This window comes from Phoca vitulina, unplaced genomic scaffold (assembly GCF_004348235.1).
Source record: "Phoca vitulina isolate PV1807 unplaced genomic scaffold, GSC_HSeal_1.0 scaffold3, whole genome shotgun sequence".
Classification (NCBI taxonomy): domain Eukaryota; kingdom Metazoa; phylum Chordata; class Mammalia; order Carnivora; family Phocidae; genus Phoca; species Phoca vitulina.
In genome coordinates, this window is record NW_022589706.1 from 39,732,339 (window position 1) to 39,752,658 (window position 20,320).

The window sequence follows — 20,320 nt, forward strand, 5'->3', positions numbered from 1 at the left end:
GGACTCCAGGATCATAACCTGAGCCGAAGGCAGTCGCTTAACCAACTGAGCCACCCAGGCACCCTTAAGCAAACTATCTTGAAACCATTATAGACATACCTCATTTCTTTAACGCTTATTACACAGGAAAACTGCCTAAGAATTATGACCCAAAGGTGACCCCAGATCCAGAAAGATGGCTACCAATGCGAGAACGTTCTTACTACCGGGGGAGAAAGAAGGGTAAAAAGAAGGATCAGATTGGAAAAGGGACCCAGGGAGCAACTGCAGGAGCTTCATCTGAACTGTAAGTCATTGCTCCTCAGTTGAAGTCACTCAAAGCATAGGTTGATTCTTTCTCAGATGGACTCAGGATCATTAGTAAGAATTTTTAAAATATATTTCAAGTATAAGGAATACAGTCAGATATCTTTAATAGGTGTTTTTTGCCAATAAGCTTATGTAAAGGAAAGAAAATGTGTTTTGATTTGATTATATTATAAATATTAGGATTATAGAATTGTATCGTAAATATTAGGATTCCAGTATCTTCAAAAGGAAGCTAAATACACTGAGTCATTCAACTAATTGAGTATAAAGAACAACAGATACTATAAATAAAATGATTAGGAAGAAGTATTAAAAATGTTACTAAAGTTATTCTTATATTATAGGATTATGAGTCATTTAAATTTTTTTTCTCTTTTTCCTACGCTTTCTAAAAATTGGCATGAACCATATATTACTTTTTCTTTATAAAGCAGTAAATGTATTCAAAAGAAAAATGGATAGGAAGTCGGGGAGCCCACTTTAAAAGAAACAGAATATGTGTGGGAGATTGTTAGGAGTAGAAAGTGAAATCCACGTACATATGTTTTTATAGTCTTTTCCTTTGTTGAATGTATGAATGACCAGCACTCTCCTGATCTGATTTCAGGGATGCCAGTAAAACTGTGAGCAGCCCACCAACCTCCCCAAGACCTGGCAGCGCAGCAACAGCATCTGCATCTACAAGTAATATCATACCCCCAAGACACCAGAAACCTGCAGGGGCTCCAGCCACAAAAAAGAAACAGCAACAGAAAAAGAAGAAAGGTGGAAAAGGTGGCTGGTGATTAGAACATTCTTGTTTGCAGGCTATTTTTAGTCGCACTGACACTAAGAACATAATAAAGGTAACACAGCAAGAAGCACAGAGCTACTCCCTCTCCCATCCCCACATTTCATGAAATGATTTTCTTGTGCGTCGTCACACAGGAAAACATCTTCCTCAACCTCTGCCTAGTCATACTTGGCCTGCTTGTACCACCTAGCTTTGCACAGATGATAAGGACTCAAAATAATGGGGCATTTTCCCACCTTGATCTCTGTTGCATTCTTTCTCTTTGTGTGCTGTGATCTGGTGTTTCTTCAGTTTCACAAACAAGGCATGTTATCCAGTTTCCTAGGATTTAAACAGAACCTACTTCTGTTTCAACTAGAGTCCGAAGATACTTGTTCCTAGCAAATCCCACTTTAAATTATGTCTTAGGAGGCCTTAGGAGACTGAAAGTGGAATCTTCTGAGCATTCCAAATATCTGCTTAGAAATATCATGTGATAAAGGGGACCTTATTAATACACTGGTGTTCTTCACTTCATTACATGAATGACCACAGGAAAACTAAAGTAAATGTCATGATCAATTTTAACCATAAATTCTCTGTCGTGTGATCCTGGAGTATGGGATACTATATATATGTAGTAATGAAATGTGTGTGTATGTACATATATACACACATATATATGTAAATATATACTCCTTTGCACCCCGTATTGTTTTCAGATTATGATGACATTATGCTGATTTAGCACCATTAACTCAAGGAAAATGTATCAATGTTGTAAGAAGTTGACTCTTAGACCCAGTGTTCTGAGGTCAGATGGGTTTGGAGTGTCTCAATCAGAAAGATTTAATGGCCCTGTCAAGAGCATGAACATTGACTTCTGAGGTAGAGAGGAAATCCTTCAGAGTTCAGTAGTGGGCAGTATTAGAACTTAACAGAACTGTTTGGCCCAATTAATAGATACTAAAATGACTCACCTTTGTCATTTGGGGTACAACTATTCATTACCCTTCTCAAAGTAATGAAGTATTGTACAGTCTGGTATCAGTGTTGCTCTGGTCTTCCTTGCTTACAAGCCACTTTCCCATTGAACAGCTGTGAGACAGGCACACTGGGATGCCACCTTTGTTAGTATTCATTTTGTGCTGCCCAAGATAGCATTGAATTTAGACTTTGAGTATTTCCTTGTGATCATATTACTTCATCCTTGTTAATAAAGTGCTGCTGTGTTTGACTCTGAACATATCTATTGAAACTTCTTCAAAGATAATTTTTTAAAAGGCTTTCCTCCTTTACAAGAGTAAGAAATGTGGTGCTGCCTAATCAGAATCTGCAGTAACACCTAATTAGACAAGAGACGACCCTCTTATATATGAATGACTTACTATGACATAATACTTTTTGAGCTTAGAGAATAATCTTTTGGTAAGAGTGTTGTACTTATTCCTTCTGAATATATACCCCATTACAGGAATAATTGTTCATAAATTTGTTATTTAGGATTCCATTAAATTTCTGTGGTGAAGGATAATCATTTTTAGGTTAACTGAGCTACAGAATTTTGGTGAAAGTTATCCATCGTTGAAAATTTTGACCCAAGGCACCAAGAGTGAAAGTTACATTTCTCTATTTAGTCATTGTGATTACTAGCCATTGTTATTACCAGTCATTACTAAGCAACTGAAACCTCAATTGAAATAAGTTATAATTGTCAAATGAAGTATAAGCATCTACAGTAATTTTCTAGTAATTATTTCTTCTTTTGGACAGGTCTTTAATCAAGGACATATACTTTGTATGTGTGTGTGTACATTTATAAAAGCCAGTATGGATACATCCATTCACTGTGGTACATTTTAAAATAAAATATTCTAGTAGTGAGTATGGATTAAGGTGTTTTGGGTTCTGGCATTTTATTGAGGACTTCCTGGTTGGTATACCTAAGAATTTTTTAGGCTAAATATCTAAAATTGTTTCTTGCCCCTTCCACAAAGCTTCAAACCTAATCTGATGGAACCGAGAGAACCCAGTTGTAACTTCACTGACAATTCATCATGTTCATATGTGTTTATAAACAAATTGAGGAGTAAACATTTTTTAAGTTACTAACCACAGCATTTTCAAGGCTGCTTGTAAACTGCTAACCTTAAACATTTACATCACTCAAACCTGGAACAGCCTGTCATTCACTGTTCCTTACAAGCCTATCTGAACAGTAGATCTGATGAAAGAGAGTCAGTTTATTGCATTAAGATAATTTCATTAGATTGTGAAATATATTCTTGAGAGCAGTTTAACAAAATAATAAAAAGAACCATCCCTATACTTTTCAACCAGTTTAAGAAATGTTACCACCACCTTTGAAAAGCCCCATGGGTTACCTAATTTGCTACATACGGGATCATTGTTCGTGACTATTTTGTTTAGTTGTTTAATACCCATCATTACTAGTATCTATGTTCCTGGCGGACTACTAATTTAATCTCCAGGTAATTTTGTTTAAACGATACGTAGCGGGAATTTAAAATAAGCGAGCTGTTCATGTTTCTCTTAAGCGTCCTGGATAGCGGCCTCTAGACACTCCTAGTGGAGTTAACACGGGACGGAGGGCGGGAAGATACCCGCGTTCACTTTTCAGGCTTGTGATTACTGGCTGGGAGAGGCGGGGAAACCTCTGGAACGCTCTGGACGCTGGCTTCCGAAGTGTTCTTCCGATGGGAGACTCGAGGGTCGGGCGGCTCTAGGATGATGTGGGAGTGGTGACACGCTAGGAACTGGGCTGGCTTGGAAGGCCTTTCGGAGACACTGCGCCCAGCACAAGGGAATCGGGGCCATAGTGCGACCTCCGGAGGAGGTGTCGCCTGGGGTGTTTTTCCTACTCGGAAGAGCAGTCCCGCGGGTCTCTCCCACTCCCGCGGCTGGGCCTCCCCACCTCCCTGGGTCAACGCTTCCCCTAGCTCCCTCCGCTATCTCCCCTTCCCCGCCCCGGGATCGGCGAGGCCGCTGCGCCGCAGACCCCCGCTAGCGGGGGTCAGATGCCCCGCGGCACCCAGCGCGCCGGGGGACTGGCCTCGGCCGCGCAGTGACCGCGGGTGTTGTCTACGCCGCGTGGACCTACGTCTCCACCCTGCGTCCGTCACGGGGGCCACACCTGCCGGGACCCAAGGCCCAGGCTCCAGCGCGCGGGCGCGCGTAAGGAGTGAAGGAAATCAGGCCGGTGGGGATGGAGAAGGGAAGGGTGATGGAGAAGGGAAGGGTGATGGAGAAGGGGAAGGTGAGGAAGGGGAAGGAGCCAGAGAAAGAGAAAATTCGGGAAAAAGGAAAGGAGGAGAAAGAGAAAAAGAAGGAGGTGGAGAAGGAGAAAATTAAGGGAAAAGAAAAGGGAAAGGAGGAGAAAAGTAACTGTAAAGAGGAAAAGAGGAAAGAGCGGGAGACCGAGAAAGAGAAGGAACAACTTAAGGGAAAAGAAGAGAAAGAGAAGGACAACAGCGCCTTGACGAAGCCCCCGCTGGAGCCGCCGGTAAGGGACGGGCGCCTCGACCCGCTCTCCAAGGCCGCGGGGGCGGTCAGGCCCGAGCGCCGCCGGCTCTGTTACGTCCGAGGCCCCGACCTGCGCGGGAGGGAATCAGGCCTCCTTTGAGGGCATTTTAATCTGTGGGTGGAAGTGGGTGTGCCACGCTTCGCAAGACCCGTCGCTAGCCCCTTCTCCCTGTCACCTGCCTTACCCTCACTCCTAACCCGGCCCCTGCGTCCCACCCTCGGCCGGGGTAGCGGTGAGGAAGAAGAGGTCCCGGTTGGTGTGCACGGGGCGGAAGCGGCCCTTCTCGGGCGCCGTCTCCGTGCAGCGCTCGGCGGCGCGGGCGCACACCCCGCCTACAGTGCCGAAACCAGCCCCGAGCCGTCGCCGCGCTCGGGCTCTATCCGACTCCTTTCCGTAGTGCAGGGTTCCTGAATTCGTGCAGATGTGTGTGAGGGCTGGACCTTCTCCGTGGTTACTGCTTCCGTTGTTTCCCGGCTACCAGCGCCCAGAGGGACGGTCACAAAGTTGTAACTGAGAGGTCTCTGCACTGCAATCACAAAAAGAAATACCTATGGTACTATTTATATGAGGTACCTAGAGTGGTCAGAATCGTGGAGTAGAATTGGTTGCCTGAGGCTGAGGGGAGAGAGAATGGTAATGACTACAGAGTTTCAGTTTTACAGGATGAAGAGTTAGGGAGATGGAGGGTGGTGATGGCTGCACAGCATCATGAATGTATTTAATACCACTGAATTGTATGCTTAATAATGGGTAAGATGGTAAATTTTATATTATGTGTATTTTACCACAGTGAAAAAATTGAGGGGGTGGAGGATAAAAAGAAAGAAAAAACAGGCATTGTTTGGATCAGCTTAATAAGCTTCTTGCTCCTGGAGTTCCTGAGCTCACAGGTGCTTTCTGGTTCTAAACAATTTTAATTTTTTTTTTTTTAAAGATTTTATTTATTTGACAGACAGCGAGAGAGGGAACACAAGCAGGGGCGGGGGGCGGAGAGGGAGAAACAGGCTCTCCGCCGAGCAGGAAGCCCGATGTGGGGCTACATCCCAGGACTCGGATCATGACCCTTGGGATCATGACCTGAGCCAAAGGTAGAGAGGCTTAACGACTGAGCCTCCTAGGCGCCCCTAAACAATTTGAATTATTAACTGCGATTTGATCTCTGGTAAAACACAGATTATTATAGATCCATATATTGTTAAAAGAATGACTATTGACAGGGAACAGTGGTGTTCAAAATCACAAATTGTGTCAGAACTTTTGGCTTAACAGTAATCCTAGCTTTCCTGAAGAGATGATAAACATGAGAAAGCATGTAGTTTAGCATGTGTTTTGCTAAAAAATAAAGTAAAATGTAAGCATCAGTGACTGCAGAATTCCTAGACAGGGTAGAGTAAGGACAGGCATGTGGTTGGAAAGAGAGTAGGGAACTGTTTTTACTCACAATATTTCATAGGATCTCAGATACCATTATTTTAGCACCACTGAGAAAGAAAAAAAAAGTGCTGCCAATCAAAATATGACATACCCAGACACTTGGGTGGCTCAGTCGGTTAAGCATCCCACTCTTGATTTCAGCTCAGGTCATGATCTCAGGGTCCTGAGATCAAGTCCCACCTGGAGCTCTGCACTCAGCCAGGAGTCTTCTTGGGATTCTCTCTCCCTCCCTCTGCCCCTTCCCCTAATCCCACAGCCTACGCTCTTTCTCAAAAAAAAAAAAGACATGAATTGTAAAACTCTCATTTTGGAGATGTTAAAATGGGGGGAGGAGTGCATCTTGGAATTGATAAAATATGTTGGGGTAGCCTTAAGTGGGGCCATTGGTAGAGACAGTAAGGGGGACACAATCCACACCCTACAGCCATTTCTTGGGCCCAACTTTGTTTTAAAGCATGCAATTTAAATCATCCTACGAAGTATTCTCTATCAATGAAGTCCTTCTTCCTCACCACCACACTCCCAGAATGACACTATAACGTTTAGATGCAGATGGGAGGGAATGGGGATGAAGATAGAAAATAACTATGGAGGGGTGCCTGGGTGGCTCAGTCGTTAAGCATCTGCCTTCTGCTCAGGTCATGATCCCAGGGTCCTGGGATCGAGTCCCACATTGGGCTCCCTGCTCAGCGGGAACCCTGCTTCTCCCTCTCCCACTCCCCCCTGCTTGTGTTCCCTCTCTCGCTGTGTCTCTCTCTGTCAAATAAATAAATAAAATCTTAAAAAAAGAAAAAGAAAAAGAAAATAACTATGGAAATACCATTTGCTTTGAGCCATCAAGAACTCCAAAAACAAACATGTACTTTTTCTAATTCTGTTATTCAAAAGACAGTTTTCATAAATCATGCTCTCTATACAACCATATTAGAGCAGATCTTCAAACATCTTACTTTCACATAGATCTTATTTTCAAAAAAAGTGGGATAGTGAAAAAAATTAACTTTCTATTAGAAACCCAGTCTAAATCTAATGTCAATATTTAGTGTTCAAGTGCAAATGTAAAAGATTATTATTTCCAAACCAATGTCATTGAAGATAATTACTGGTGTTTTTGTGCATGAGAAACTTCTTCAGTAGGCAGTTTGGGAAATAGAATTGAATTCCTATGGGTAATCTGGCTGTATTGTTGGTCATTTATTACTGTTCACTTTAAATTGTGCACCCTAAAAGCCACCTTTGAACTTTTCATACCAGCCTGCCCTTCTTGTCTCTCAATCACTTGTCATAAAAATTTCTAAGTCTGGTATGTTGGTGGAATGCTTCTTTCTAAAGTTTATGTCAAGTTCAACAGGTTTTAACATCAGGTTCTAAAATAAATGTTCATTTGTGATAGGAACCTGTTTAACAATTTCTATAACCTTAGCCTTTTCATTTAATCATGATACTTATATTAAAAAGTATTCACTTGCCCTAAAGTCTTTTAATCTAGTTAGTGATCCAATTAGGAAAAGAAAACAGATCAATAATATGAGACCTTAGGTGCTTACATGCTGAATGGCATAGTCAGTACATGAACCATAGAGGTCCCAAGATCCCAAACAACAAACTGAATTCTGAAGCAATCCCCAGTGGACATGAACTCAAGAAGCAAAGTGAAGTCTGAAAATTGATCCTGCAATCTGTGGCACCTCCTATAAATCCTGATATATATATATGAAGTCTATATTTAATAGATTAATCACCATCATTCCAGTTGGGGGTTGGAGGGATGTGGTATGATTAATACCACATAACTAATGGCTGGTTATAAAATACAAACTGTTTGGTACAGTTTGTTCTAGATCTATTAATTTTTTTTTAAGTAAGCTCTATGCCCAACATGGGGCTTGAACTCATGACCCCAAGACCAAGAGTCCCATGCTCTACCAACTGAGCCAGCCAGGTGCTCCTAGACATATTAAATGTTCTGTGAAGTTTTGTTCTGGTTTACAATTTCGCAATTATTATTGGGTCCTATCACAGGCAGGCACACTGCCAGGACCCAGGAAAACAAGGCCCTGGTTGCATAGGTTTATTGATTTGTCTTTTGTTTTCACAGGAGAAAAATAAGCAGATCCTTGTGTTGGGCCTGGATGGAGCAGGAAAGACCAGTGTTCTGCACTCTCTAGCTTTAAACAGAGTCCAGCACAGCGTGGCACCCACCCAAGGTTTCAATGCAGTGTGCATCAACACTGAAGATAGCCAGATGGAGTTTCTGGAGAGTAAGCCCTCTTTCTCATTAGTAACAGGATAGGCTTATCTTGTTATACCTTAAGCCAGACATACTGTTAGCAACATTACACCCTTATGAAAAGTGACACTGGGTCAGGTTTTCCTACACTTTTAGAATGCATATATAGTTTAATAGTGCACTGTGGAGGAAATCACTTCCTATTCTTATTTCCTCCTTTTTTCAGGGCTGGCATACGAGGGAGCTGCAAGGAAGGCTATAGCACCCCCTCCTATAATAGTCTCTCTTGTCCCTTACTACCCCCAATAAACATTCAATCTAAGTAAATACAACATACTTCCTTCTCTGCAAATGCAACTATAAACAAGCCCCAAACCTCTTTTTATAACCAGAGGGCAGCCCAGAAGTCTCTACGCTAAAGTAATTCTGGAGTCACCCCCCTCTAAATATTGCTATTCCCCAAAGTTGCATTAGATTCTGTTCTTTACATTCTCTCCTTGGATGATTTCCTCCATCCTATTGGCCTTAAATACCATCTCTATGCTAATGACTCCCAAATTTATCTATCCAGCCCAAGCATACCCAAATGTCACCTGACATCTTTACCTGGATATCTAATTTGGACTCTCAAACCTAAAATGGTCAAAACAAAGTACTTGATTTATCTCCATATCTGTTCCTTTCCCTATAATCTACTGCTCAGTAAATGGTTCTTCACCTATCGTGTTACTCAAGCCAGAAAACTAGGAGTCACCCTTAATGTCTCCTTTTGCACCCCCAACTCCAGTCCACAAATAAAACACTATGAATTTTTCTACCTCTAAACAAAGCTTGAATTCATCAGCTATATCCTTTCCTACTGCACCTATTTCAGTTGGAACCTACACCATCTCTCCCTTAGATTACTGTAATCAACTTTTTATTTTTGCTTTCATCCAGTTACAAAAAGAACATATGGGCAGAGAAATTGGTCAACGTGTAGGCAAATCTTTCAGCTAACAACATAATCAGGAATAGAGGTTTTAATTTGTTCAGAAGCTATAGAAGAAATAATAATTTTAACCAAATAGATAGCTAAGAAAATAGTCTCAAAATATGAAAAGTGAAAAGAAAGGAAGGAAGGAACAAAGGAATGAAAAGAAAGGGAGAATCCAACTAGGGAAAAAAATAGACATATTTACCATTGGAGTGAGGGATTTCAACATATTGTCAATTATTAATAGAATCAAAGAGGAAAAAAATCAGCAAAGATACAAAGAATTTGAACACAATCAACAAGTTTCATCCAATGGACAATATAAGATTGTTCAATTAGACAATTTTAGCTACGTCCCAAAGCTAAAATACATGTTCTTCTCAAAGACTCATGGAATATTTACCAAAATTGACCACCTGGTGGACCATACAGCAAGTGTTAACAAATTTTTCAGAGAAGGGGCATCATACAAACCATGTTCTTTGAATACATTGCAATTAAGTTAGAAGTTAATAACAAAAAGATAAAAATCCCTATATAGGTGAAATGTCATGATGTCACAAAAAAAGTTGAGGAACAACCCAAATGTTCATTCATGCTTAAACTAAATATATTAAAACCATATGAATTACTTAGAAGATTACACAACATTCTTTTAAAAAGTGAATTACACAAAATACTTTAGGGAATTAGTCTAGCTCTGTAAAAGGAAAACAAAGGACAGACAAATCTTGAGACACTTTCCCAGTAGTATTTTAAATGTTTTTGTTAAATTCCTAAAACAAAGGTCTTCAAACTTTTTCTGTAAAGGGCTAGGTAGTAAATAATTTAGGCTTTGGGGGCTGCATGGTCTCTATGCAGCTACTAAACTCTGTTGTAGTTTGGAAGCAGCCATAGACAATATGTGAATAAGTCCACGTCTATGTTCTTATAAACCGTTATTTGTAGACACTGAAATACAAATGTGATATAATGTTCCAGTGTCATGAAATGTTATTCTTTCTCTTTTTTTTCCCCCAACACTTAAAAATGTAAAATCCATTCTTTGTTCCTGGGCTGTACAAAAATAGGCAGTGGGCCAGATTTAGACTTGGGCCATAGTTTGCCAGCCTCGTTCTAGGAGAAAAATAAAAATTAAATTCATTGTGTATATATTATTATCATTACCAGTAAGTTTCTTCTGGGGAGAATCAGCAGAATGAAATAATCCAAAGGCGTTTTTTTTCTGAGCCAAGTATTCTTAAATGCCCACAGGATCCTATTAAATCTTAGTGCAATGTTAAGAGGAGAAATTAGTTCTGGGATTTTGACAAAGGAAAAAGATGGTGCAAGTGAGGCTGGCCAGTGAATTCAGTCTATTTAAAACTTATTTTGGAGAAAGGTGTGTTTTAACCTATCACCCTGAATTATTTTAGTAACATATTCCCATTTTCTGAGCTTAAGTGATAGGCAGCGGCCCCCGTGGCCGCTATGAATTACAGATCGGGGGTATCCACTGTATCCACTGTAGTGGATCTAGTGTCTTTATGCTGAGTCTTTGTGTCCCAGAATGACTGAACCACTTATGGAGGGTAAATATTCCCACCAGCCATTTCCCTAGGAACATGTCTCTGGCCATTCTCAGAATTGGGTACAGTCTTACACAGTGGCATTTTATCAGAACACCCGTCCAGTGTTTGGAAATTATCTAAAAGTGCCTTTCCTGCCTCCTCAGTGGATGCTTCTGCAATGTTTTTTGGTGTCTTCTTTCTCTACTCTTCTCTGTAGTTGGTGGCAGTGAACCTTTCCGTTCCTATTGGGAAATGTACCTATCCAGAGGATTGCTGCTGATCTTTGTGGTGGATTCAGCTGATCACAACAGATTACCTGAAGCCAAGAAACACCTTCATCAATTAATCGGAACAAACCCAATCCTTCCTCTGGTTGTGTTTGCAAACAAACAGGTAAAAATTTGGGCAAATATAAATTTTACTCAATAGTTTTATTATTACTAAAAGAAATAGAAATGTCTACTTTTAATAGCTAGATATTTAAAAATATGCTGTATATTCAGTTTATTTTATACTTATAAGATCTCCTAGATTATAAACCCCTTGAGAATAAAGACCATTATTCATCTTTGTGTCCCTTATACTGAACAAGCATAGTAGAAATTCAACAAATATGCATTGAATTTAATTCAATAAACATTTACTGATGGTTGAATTGATTTCAACAAAATATTTGAGTGTCTACCATACATAAAGAAATAGTTTGCTTTAGATCAATTAGCCTGACCTGAATTTATTTCACATACATAAAAAATATTAAACAACCATGGAGAAATTGGAACCCTGTACAGTGTCGTTGGGAATGTAAAATGGTGCAGCCACTTTAGAAAACAGCATGGCAGTTCCTTAAAAAATTAAAAATGGAACTCACATATAATCCAGGAATTCCACGTCTGGGTATATACTCAAAAGAATTGAAAGCAGGAACTCAAACAGATACTCATACATCCATGTTCACAGAAGAATTATTCACAATAGTCAAAAGGTAGAAGTAACCCAAGTGTCCCTCCATGGATGAATGGATAAACAAAATGTGATATATACATACAAGGGAGTATCATTCAGCCTTAAAAAAGGAAATTCTGACACATGCTGTGATATGGATAAACCTTAAGGACATTATGCTAAGAGAAATAAGCCAGCAACAAAACAACTAATATTGTATAATTCCACGTTCATGAGGTACCTAGAATAGTCAAATTCATAGAGACAGAAAGTAGATTAGAGGTTACCAGGGAATGGGAGGAGAGGAGAAGGAGGAGTCATTGTTTAATGGGTACAGAGTTTATATTGGTGATGGTTGCCTTGGGTTGGGGGAAGGAGAAATGGGAGTTATTGCTTTGTGGGTACAGAGTTGCAGTTTTGCAAGATGAAAAGACTTCTGGAGGTGGATGGTTGCACAACAGTGTGAATGTACTGAACTGTACACTCATACATGGTTAAGATGGTAAATTTTGTTATGTGTATTTTACCACAATAAAAAAAAAGTTAAAAAAAATTAAACATCTATAGTATTGTAATACTAAAGCCCCTCCTTCAATTGCTAAGATTGCCAATCATTAAGGAACTTGATTCTTCCACTACTTCTAAGGGTGAATGCTTATGGCAGTAAACTAAGTAGTTAACAAATGATGACCTAAAGAAGGAGCCTATGTTACAGTTCAGCATGGACGCTAGTCCTGCAGATTATATTGAAAAGAAAGGCTGGAGCTTTTGTTTTGTTTTGTTTTGAACTGCAGCATCTTAAATACCACAAATTACAAAGACCATGGTACATGTAAGTGAGCTGTATGGTATTCCATTGGATGAATATACCACAATTATACCATTTTCATGCTGGGTGTTTGGGTTATTTCCAATTGTTTATTGTTCTAAACTGCCGCAGTGAATCTTCATGTATGTGTCTCCTTGTAGATGTGTATCAACATTTCTCTAGTGCATACACCTAAGAGAGGAATTGCTGGGTTTCTGGATTTGTACATATTCAGTTTTACTAGATCTTACCAAGTTGCTTTCCAAAGATATTGCACCAATTTATTCTTCCACCAGCAGAATATGATAGATTTTTGCAACTTCACATCCATCTCAATACTTGGTATTGTCAAACTTTTTCATTTCTGCCAATCTGATGGGGCTGAAATTTTATCCTATATTTTAATTTGCATTTCCTTAATTACTAGTGAGCTTGAACATCTTTTCAGATGTGCATTGGTTATTAGTTTCAAATTCGTTTCATTCTTTGAAACTAATTTCCACATCTGTGAGTTGTCTTTTATTTATTTATTTTTATAAAGAGGGAGAGCAAGTGAGAGAGAGGGGAGGGGCAGAGGGAGAGGGAGAGAAAGAATCTCAAGCAGGCTCCCTGCCCAGTGCAGAGTCCGACATGGGGCTCGATCCCACAACCCCAAATCGTGACCCGAGTGGCAGTCAAGAGCCGGTTGCTCAACTGACTGAGCCACCCAGGCACCCCTGTGAATTGTCTTTTAATATCTCTTCCCAAATTTCTATTAGGGTATTTATCTTTTCTTATTTGAGTTGTAGAAATCTTTCATATCTTTGGGAAAAATAATCCTATGTTACTTATATGCATTACATATATCTTCTTCAGCAGCCTGTTGACAATTATTTTACTTTGCTTATGGTTCTCTTCTTTATATATAGCTTTCCATTTATTTTTTTAAACCACCACATTTTTAAAAAATTATTTTCATTCCAATGTGGTTAACATACAGCAATATATTACTTTCAGGTGTATAATAATAGTGATTCAGTAGTTCCACATATTACTCAGTGCTCATCAAGAAAGTATACTCTTAACCCTCTTCACCTATTTCACCCACCCCCCACTCACCTCCCCTCTGGTAACTGTTTGTTCTCTATAGTTAAGAGTATGTTTTTTGGTATACCTCTTTTTATTTCCTTTGTTTCTTTTGTATCTTAAATTTCACATGGAGTGAAATCATATGGTATTTGTCTTTCTCTTACTGGCTTATTTCACTTAGCATTATACTCTCTAGATCCATCCATGTTGTTGCAAATGGCAAGATTTCATACTTTTTTATGGCTGAGTAATATTCCTCTGTGTGTGTGTGTGTGTGTGTGTGTGTGTGTGTGTGTGTATACCACATCTTCTTTAGCCATCTATTGATGGATACTTGGGTTGCTTCCATAGTTTGACAGTTGTAAATAATGCTTCAATAAACCCAGGGGTGCATATATCCCTTTGAATTAGTGTTTCCTTATTCTTTGGGAAAATACCCAATAGTGTGATTACTAGATTATAGGGTAGTTCTATTTTTTTTTTTTTTTTTTTTTAAGTAAACTCTACACCCAGTGTGGGGCACGAACTCATGACTTTGATCAAGGGTCACATGCTCTACTGACTGAGTCAGCCAGACGTCCCAGGGTAGTTCTATTTTTAATCTTTGGAGGAACTATTTTCCACAATGGCTGCACCAGTTTACATTCCTACCAACAGTGCACGAGGGTTCCTTTTTCTCCACATTCTCACCAACACTTGTTATTTCTTGTGGTTTTGATTTTAGCCATTCTGAAAGGTGTGAGGTGATAACTCATTGTGGTTTTGATTTGCATTTCCCTGATGATGAGTGATTTGAGCATCTTTTCATGTGTCTGTTGGCCATTTGTATGTTGTCTTTAGAAAATGTCTGTTCATGTCTTCTGTCTGTTTTTTAATTGGATTATTTGGTTTTTTTGTGTGTTTTGAGTTGTGTAAGTTCTTTATATATTTTGGATACTAATTCTTTATTGGATATGTCATTTGTGAATATCTTCTCCCATTCAGGAGCTTGTCTTTTAATTTTGTTGGTTGTTTTTTGTTTTGTTTTGTTTTTGTTGTGGAGAAGCTTTTTATTTTCATATACTTCCAATAGTTTATTTTTGCTTTTGTTTCCCTTGCCTCAGCAGACATATCTAGAAAGATGTTGCTATGACCAATTTCAGAGAAATTACTGCCTGTGTCTCTTCTAGGATTTTTATGGTTTCAGGTCTCACATTTAAGTCCTTAATCCATTTTTAGTTTGTTTTCGTTATTGTGTAAGAAAATGATCCAGTTTCATTCTTTTGCATGTTGCTGTCCTGTTTTCCCAACACCACTTGTTTTTCCCATTACATATCCTTGCCTCCTTTGTCCTAGCTTAATTGACCATATAATTGTGAGTTTATTTCTGAGCTTTGTACTCTGTTCTGTTGATCTGTGTGTCTGTTTTTGTGCCAGTACCATACTGTTTTGATTACTACAGCTTTGTAATATAACTTGAAGTCTAGAATTGTGCTACCTCCAGTTTTGTTTTTCTTTTTCAAGATTGCTTTGGCTTTGGGGGGTCTTTTTTGGTTTTATACAAATTTTAGGATTGTTTGTTCTAGTTCTGTGAAAAATGCTGTTGGTATTTTGATAGCTATTGCATTAAATCTGTATATTGCTATGGGTTATATAGACATTTTAACAATCTTTGTTCTTTCAATCCATGAGCATGGGATGTCTTTCCATTTCCTTGTGTTGTCTTCAATTTCTTTCAACAGAGTTTCATAGTTTTCAGAATACATGTCTTTGGCTCCTTGGTTAGGTTTATTCCTAGGTATTTTATTATTTTTGATGCCATTATAAATGAGATTTTTTTCTTAATTTCTCTTTCTGCTGCTTCATTATTAGCATATAAAAATGCAACAGATTTCTGTACATTGATTTTGTATCTTGCAACTTTACTGAATTCATTTATCAGTTCTAGTAGTTTTTTGGTGGAGTCTTTAGCATTTTCTATATATTGTGCCATGTCATCTGCAAATAGTGAAAATTTGACTTCTTCCTTACTAACCCAAATTACTTGCTAAATTTCTTGGCTGATTGCTGTGGCTAGGACTTCCAGTACTATGTTGAATAATAGTGGTGAGAGTGGACATCCTTGTCTTGTTCCTTACCTTAGGGGAAAACTTTCGGTTTTTCCTCATTAAGTATGATGTTAGCTGGGGGTTTTTCATATAAGGTCTTTATTGTGTTGAGGTATGTTCTCTCTAAACCTACTTTGTGGAGGGTTTTTTATCATGAGTGGATTAATTACATTGTCAAATGCTTTTTCTGCAACTATTGAAATGATCATATGGTTTTTATCCTTTCTTTTATTGATGTGATGTATCATGTTGCTTGATTTGTAAATATTGAACCACTCTAGCATCCCAGGAATAAATCCCACTTGATCGTGGTGAATATATTTTTTAATGTATTGTTGGATTTTGTTTGCTAATATTTTGTTAAGGATTTTTGCATCTATGTTCATCAGAGATATTGGCTTGTAGTTCTCTTTTTTGTGGTGTCTTTCTCTGGTTTTGGTATCAGTATAATGCTGGCCTCATAGAATGAATTTGGAAGTTTTCCTGTTTTCTGAAATATTTTGAGAAGAATAGGTATTAACTCTTCTTTAAATGTTTGGTAGAATTCACCTATGAAGCCATATGGTCCTGGACTTTTGTTTGTTGGAAGTTTTTGATTACTGATTCGATTTCATTGCTGGTAATTGGCCTGTTCAGATTTTTATTTCTTCCTGATTCAGTTTTGGGAGGTTATATGTTTCTAGGAATTTATCCATTTCTTGTAGGTTGTCCAATTTGTTGGCATATAATTTTTCATGACATTCTTTTACAATCATTAGTATTTGTGTGGTGTCAGCTGTTATTTCTCCTCTTGTTTTTTATTTTGTTTGAGTCCTCTCTCTCCCTCTCTCTTTATGAGTCTGGCTAAAGGTTTATCAATTTTGTTGATCTTTTCACAGAACCAGCTTCTGGTTTCATTGATCTGTTCTGTTGTTTTTTTGTTTTGTTTTGTTTTTGTTTGTTTGTTTAGTGTCCATGTCATTTATTTCTGCTCCAGTCTTTATTATTTCCTTCCTTCTGCTAGTTTGCGGTTTTGTTCTTTTTATAGCTCCTTTATGTGTACAGGTAGTTTGTTTACCTGAGATTTTTCTTGCTTCTTGAGGTGGGCCTGTATTGCTATAAACTTCCCTTCCCAAAGATTTTGGACCGTTGTGTTTTCATTTTCATTTTTCTCCATGTAATTTTTTATTTCTTGGTTGACCCACTCATTTTTAGTAGCATGTTATTTAGCCTCCATCTATTTGTGCTCTTTCCAGATTTTTTTTTCTTGTGGTTGATATCTAGTTTCATAGCATTGTGATCAGAAAAGATGCATGGTGGGCAAGTGAGAGTGAGAAAGAGAGAGAGAGAGAGAGAGAGAGAGAGCGTGCATGAGTGGAGGGAGGGGCAGAGGGAGAAACAAACTCCCCGCTAGTGGGAACCCAAGGTGGGACTCCATTCTGGGACTCTGGGATCATGACCTGAGCCGAAGGCCGATGCCCCTTCATCTTCTTCTTCTTCTTCTTTTTTTAAAGTAGACTCTACATCCAACGTGGGGCTCCAACTCATGAACCTGTGATCAAGAGTTCCATGCTCTAATGACTGAGCCAGCCAGGCACCCCATCCCTAATGGGCTTTTATCATTACAAGGAACCCCTCTTTTTATCCAACATTCTCCTTGTATTTTCTTCCTCTCCAGTTCTATCAGTGAATTTATTACCTTGAGACATTGTACACAGGTTACTGGATCCATTAACACAGTTCAAAAGTTACTACAGGCTCTATGGGGTGCCTGGGTGGCTCAGTTGTTAAGAGTCTGCCTTCAGCTCAGGTCATAATCCCAGGGTCCTGGGAGCGAGCCCCACATCGGCCTCTCTGCTCAAGCGGGAAGCCTGCTTCTCCCTCTCCCACTCTCCTTGCTTGTGTTCCCTCTCTCTCTGTGTCTCTCTCTGTCAAATAAATAAATAAGATCTTTTTAAAAAAAAGTTACTACAGGCTCTAAAAATAAATGAATTCTGATCTCAGACAGGCAATATATTGGGATGACCAACATCTAGAAATGTAATCAACTGCAGCCATATACCACCAGAAACATTTTTCTGGATATGTCTCCTGAGGCAAGGGAAATAAAAGCAAAAATAAACTTTTGGGACTACATAAAAATACAAAGCTTCTGCACATCAAAGGAATCCATCAACAAAACAAAAAGGCAAGGGGCGCCTCTGTGGTTCAGTTGGCTTAAGATCCTCAGGATCCTGTGGAATGGAGCCCCTAATTGGCTTCCTGCTCAGTGGGGAGCCTACTTCTCCCTCTTCCCTGCTGCTCCCCCGATCATGCTCTCTCTTGCTATCTCTCTCTCTCTCCCCCAAATAAATAAATAAAATCTTTTTTAAAAAAGGCAAATACTGATTGGGAAAAGATATTTGCAAACGATATATCTGATAAGGATTTAATATCCAAAATATGTAGAGAACTTACACAACTCAACATTCAAAAAACAAATAATCCAATTTAAAAATAGGTAGAAGATATGATGAACAGACATTTCTCCAAAGAAGACATACAGATGTCCAACAGACACATGAGAAAGATGCTCAACACCATTAATCATCAGCAAAATGCAAGTCGAAACCACAATGAGCTATCACTTCACACCTGTCAGAATGGCTAGAATCAAAAAGACAAGAAATAACAAGTGTTGGTAAGGATGTGAAAAAAGGACCCTGTGCATTGCTGACAGGAAAGTAAATTGGTACAGGCACTGTGGAAAACATTATGGTGGGTCCTCACAAAATTAAAAACAGAAATACCATATGATCCAATAATTCTATTACTGAGTATTTACCCAAAAAACAAAAAAAGCAAAAAACACACCAATTCGAAAAGGTATATGCATCCATGTGTTTATTGCAGCATTATTTACAGTAGCCACGATAAGGAAGCAACCCAAGTGTCCATAAACAGGTAAATGGATAAAGAAGATGTAGTATATATACATATATTGGAATATTACTCACCATAAAAAAGAATGAGATCTTGCCATTTGTGAGAACAGGGGTGGACCTAGAGGGTATTATGCTAAGTGAAATGAGACAAATACCATACGATTTCACTTACATCTGGAATCTAGACAACAAAAGAACAAACAAATAAAAAGGAGAAATAGACCCATAAATACAGAGAACAAACTGATGGTTGCCAGAGGGGAGAGTGGTAGAGGGATGGGCAAAAAGGAGTGAAAGGGAATGGGAGATACAGGCTTCCAGTTATGGAATGAATAGGTCACAGGGATGAAAGGTACAGTGTATAGTGGTATATGCTGAATATAATCAATGGTATCATAATAGCATTGTATGGTGAGAGATGGTAGCTACACTTATGGTGAGCATAGAGTAACATACAGAGTTGTCAAATTACTATGTTGTACACCGAAAACTAATGTAATATTGTATGTCAACTGTACTTCAATAAAAAAAAAAATTGATCCTATTGAGTATGATTTTGGATAAATAAAAAAGAAATGGAAAAACAAAAATAGAAGCAGATTGACCAAAGTGTTTGTAAAACTGATTAAGGTATAGAATGGCTTAATTTCATTCCGAAAATTCTTTCTTGATGATAGCTCGTAACTGCTGGTATAATTCTGCTGCCCTTTATTTTTCTCTCATTTTTTTGGTAAGTAATCTCTATACCCAATATGGGGCTCAAACTCACAACCCCAAGATCAGGAGTTCTACCAACTAAGCCAGCCAGATGCCCCATTGCTGATGTAATTCTGATTAAAAAAGACAACCACTGGGGTCATAATAATGGGGTCACAATATCCTTCACATTAAAACAGAGGTTTTAATCATTGAGAGCAATAAATGAGAATAATAAATGTATCTATCCAAAAGGATTGCAAAATAACCAGCTTTTTCCTATCCTTTTTCTATTCTGGGTGAAGGATCTTGAAGCAGCCTATCGTATTACAGATATCCATGAAGCTTTGGCATTGTCTGAGGTGGGAAATGACAGGAAGATGTTCTTGTTTGGAACCCAAGTGACTGAGAACGGCTCAGAAATACCCTCCGTCATGCAAGATGCCAAAGACTTGATTGCACACCTGGCTGCAGATGTGCAGGGACCATGCCCAGGCCCACTGTGCAGCTCTCAATCTAAATCTCCCTAGGGAGTGTTGAGTGACAGGTTTGAAGCCAAAGGTTTCCACTGTCCAATAAAAAATAAGCCATTTCCTATTTTCTTAGTGCATGACATATATAGAAAGATAATGTTAATTGATTAAGAGCCTCTCTATGTTTAGATTTTAAACTTTAAAAATATTGGTAAAATAATATATTCGGGGGGTATTTGGATTATCATCAACAAAATTAAAGTGAACATTAGTAAGCATTCAAACCATTTGCAGTTTTTTGATGACATGAGATTTATATTAAAATATTTTAATAAACTACCTCTTTTCAAGTAAAAATCGAGGTGTCTTTCCTTAAGTAGATTCACTTAACACTGTAAGGAAAGAAATATCAGGATAAGGCAATGAGAAAAGTGAGCACTATCAGACATACATAGAAATATAAATTAACAGCATTTAGAAAGATTTAGAAAAGCCTTCTCTTTCAGGAGCCTTATATACTAGAAT

At 38.7% G+C, this 20,320-nt stretch overlaps 2 protein-coding genes across 2 annotated transcripts in view; both read left to right on the forward strand.

Moving 5' to 3' along the window:
- Positions 1-2,978, forward strand: part of SRP72 (signal recognition particle 72) — a 31,955-nt gene extending 28,977 nt beyond the window's left edge. The window contains exons 18-19 of the mRNA XM_032400434.1: positions 127-286; positions 917-2,978. Coding sequence (XP_032256325.1) covers positions 127-286; positions 917-1,094 — 338 coding nt within the window. The 3' untranslated portion in view covers positions 1,095-2,978. The remainder of the gene's footprint in view (positions 1-126; positions 287-916) is intronic.
- A 1,347-nt stretch (positions 2,979-4,325) lies between these two features.
- On the forward strand, positions 4,326-20,079 carry ARL9 (ADP ribosylation factor like GTPase 9). The gene is made up of 4 exons (XM_032397939.1): positions 4,326-4,604; positions 8,158-8,320; positions 11,033-11,208; positions 19,628-20,079. Exons 1-4 carry the CDS (start codon positions 4,326-4,328, stop codon positions 19,850-19,852), a joined length of 843 nt encoding a protein of 280 aa, XP_032253830.1. The 3' UTR covers positions 19,853-20,079.
- Positions 20,080-20,320: the final 241 nt, after the last annotated feature.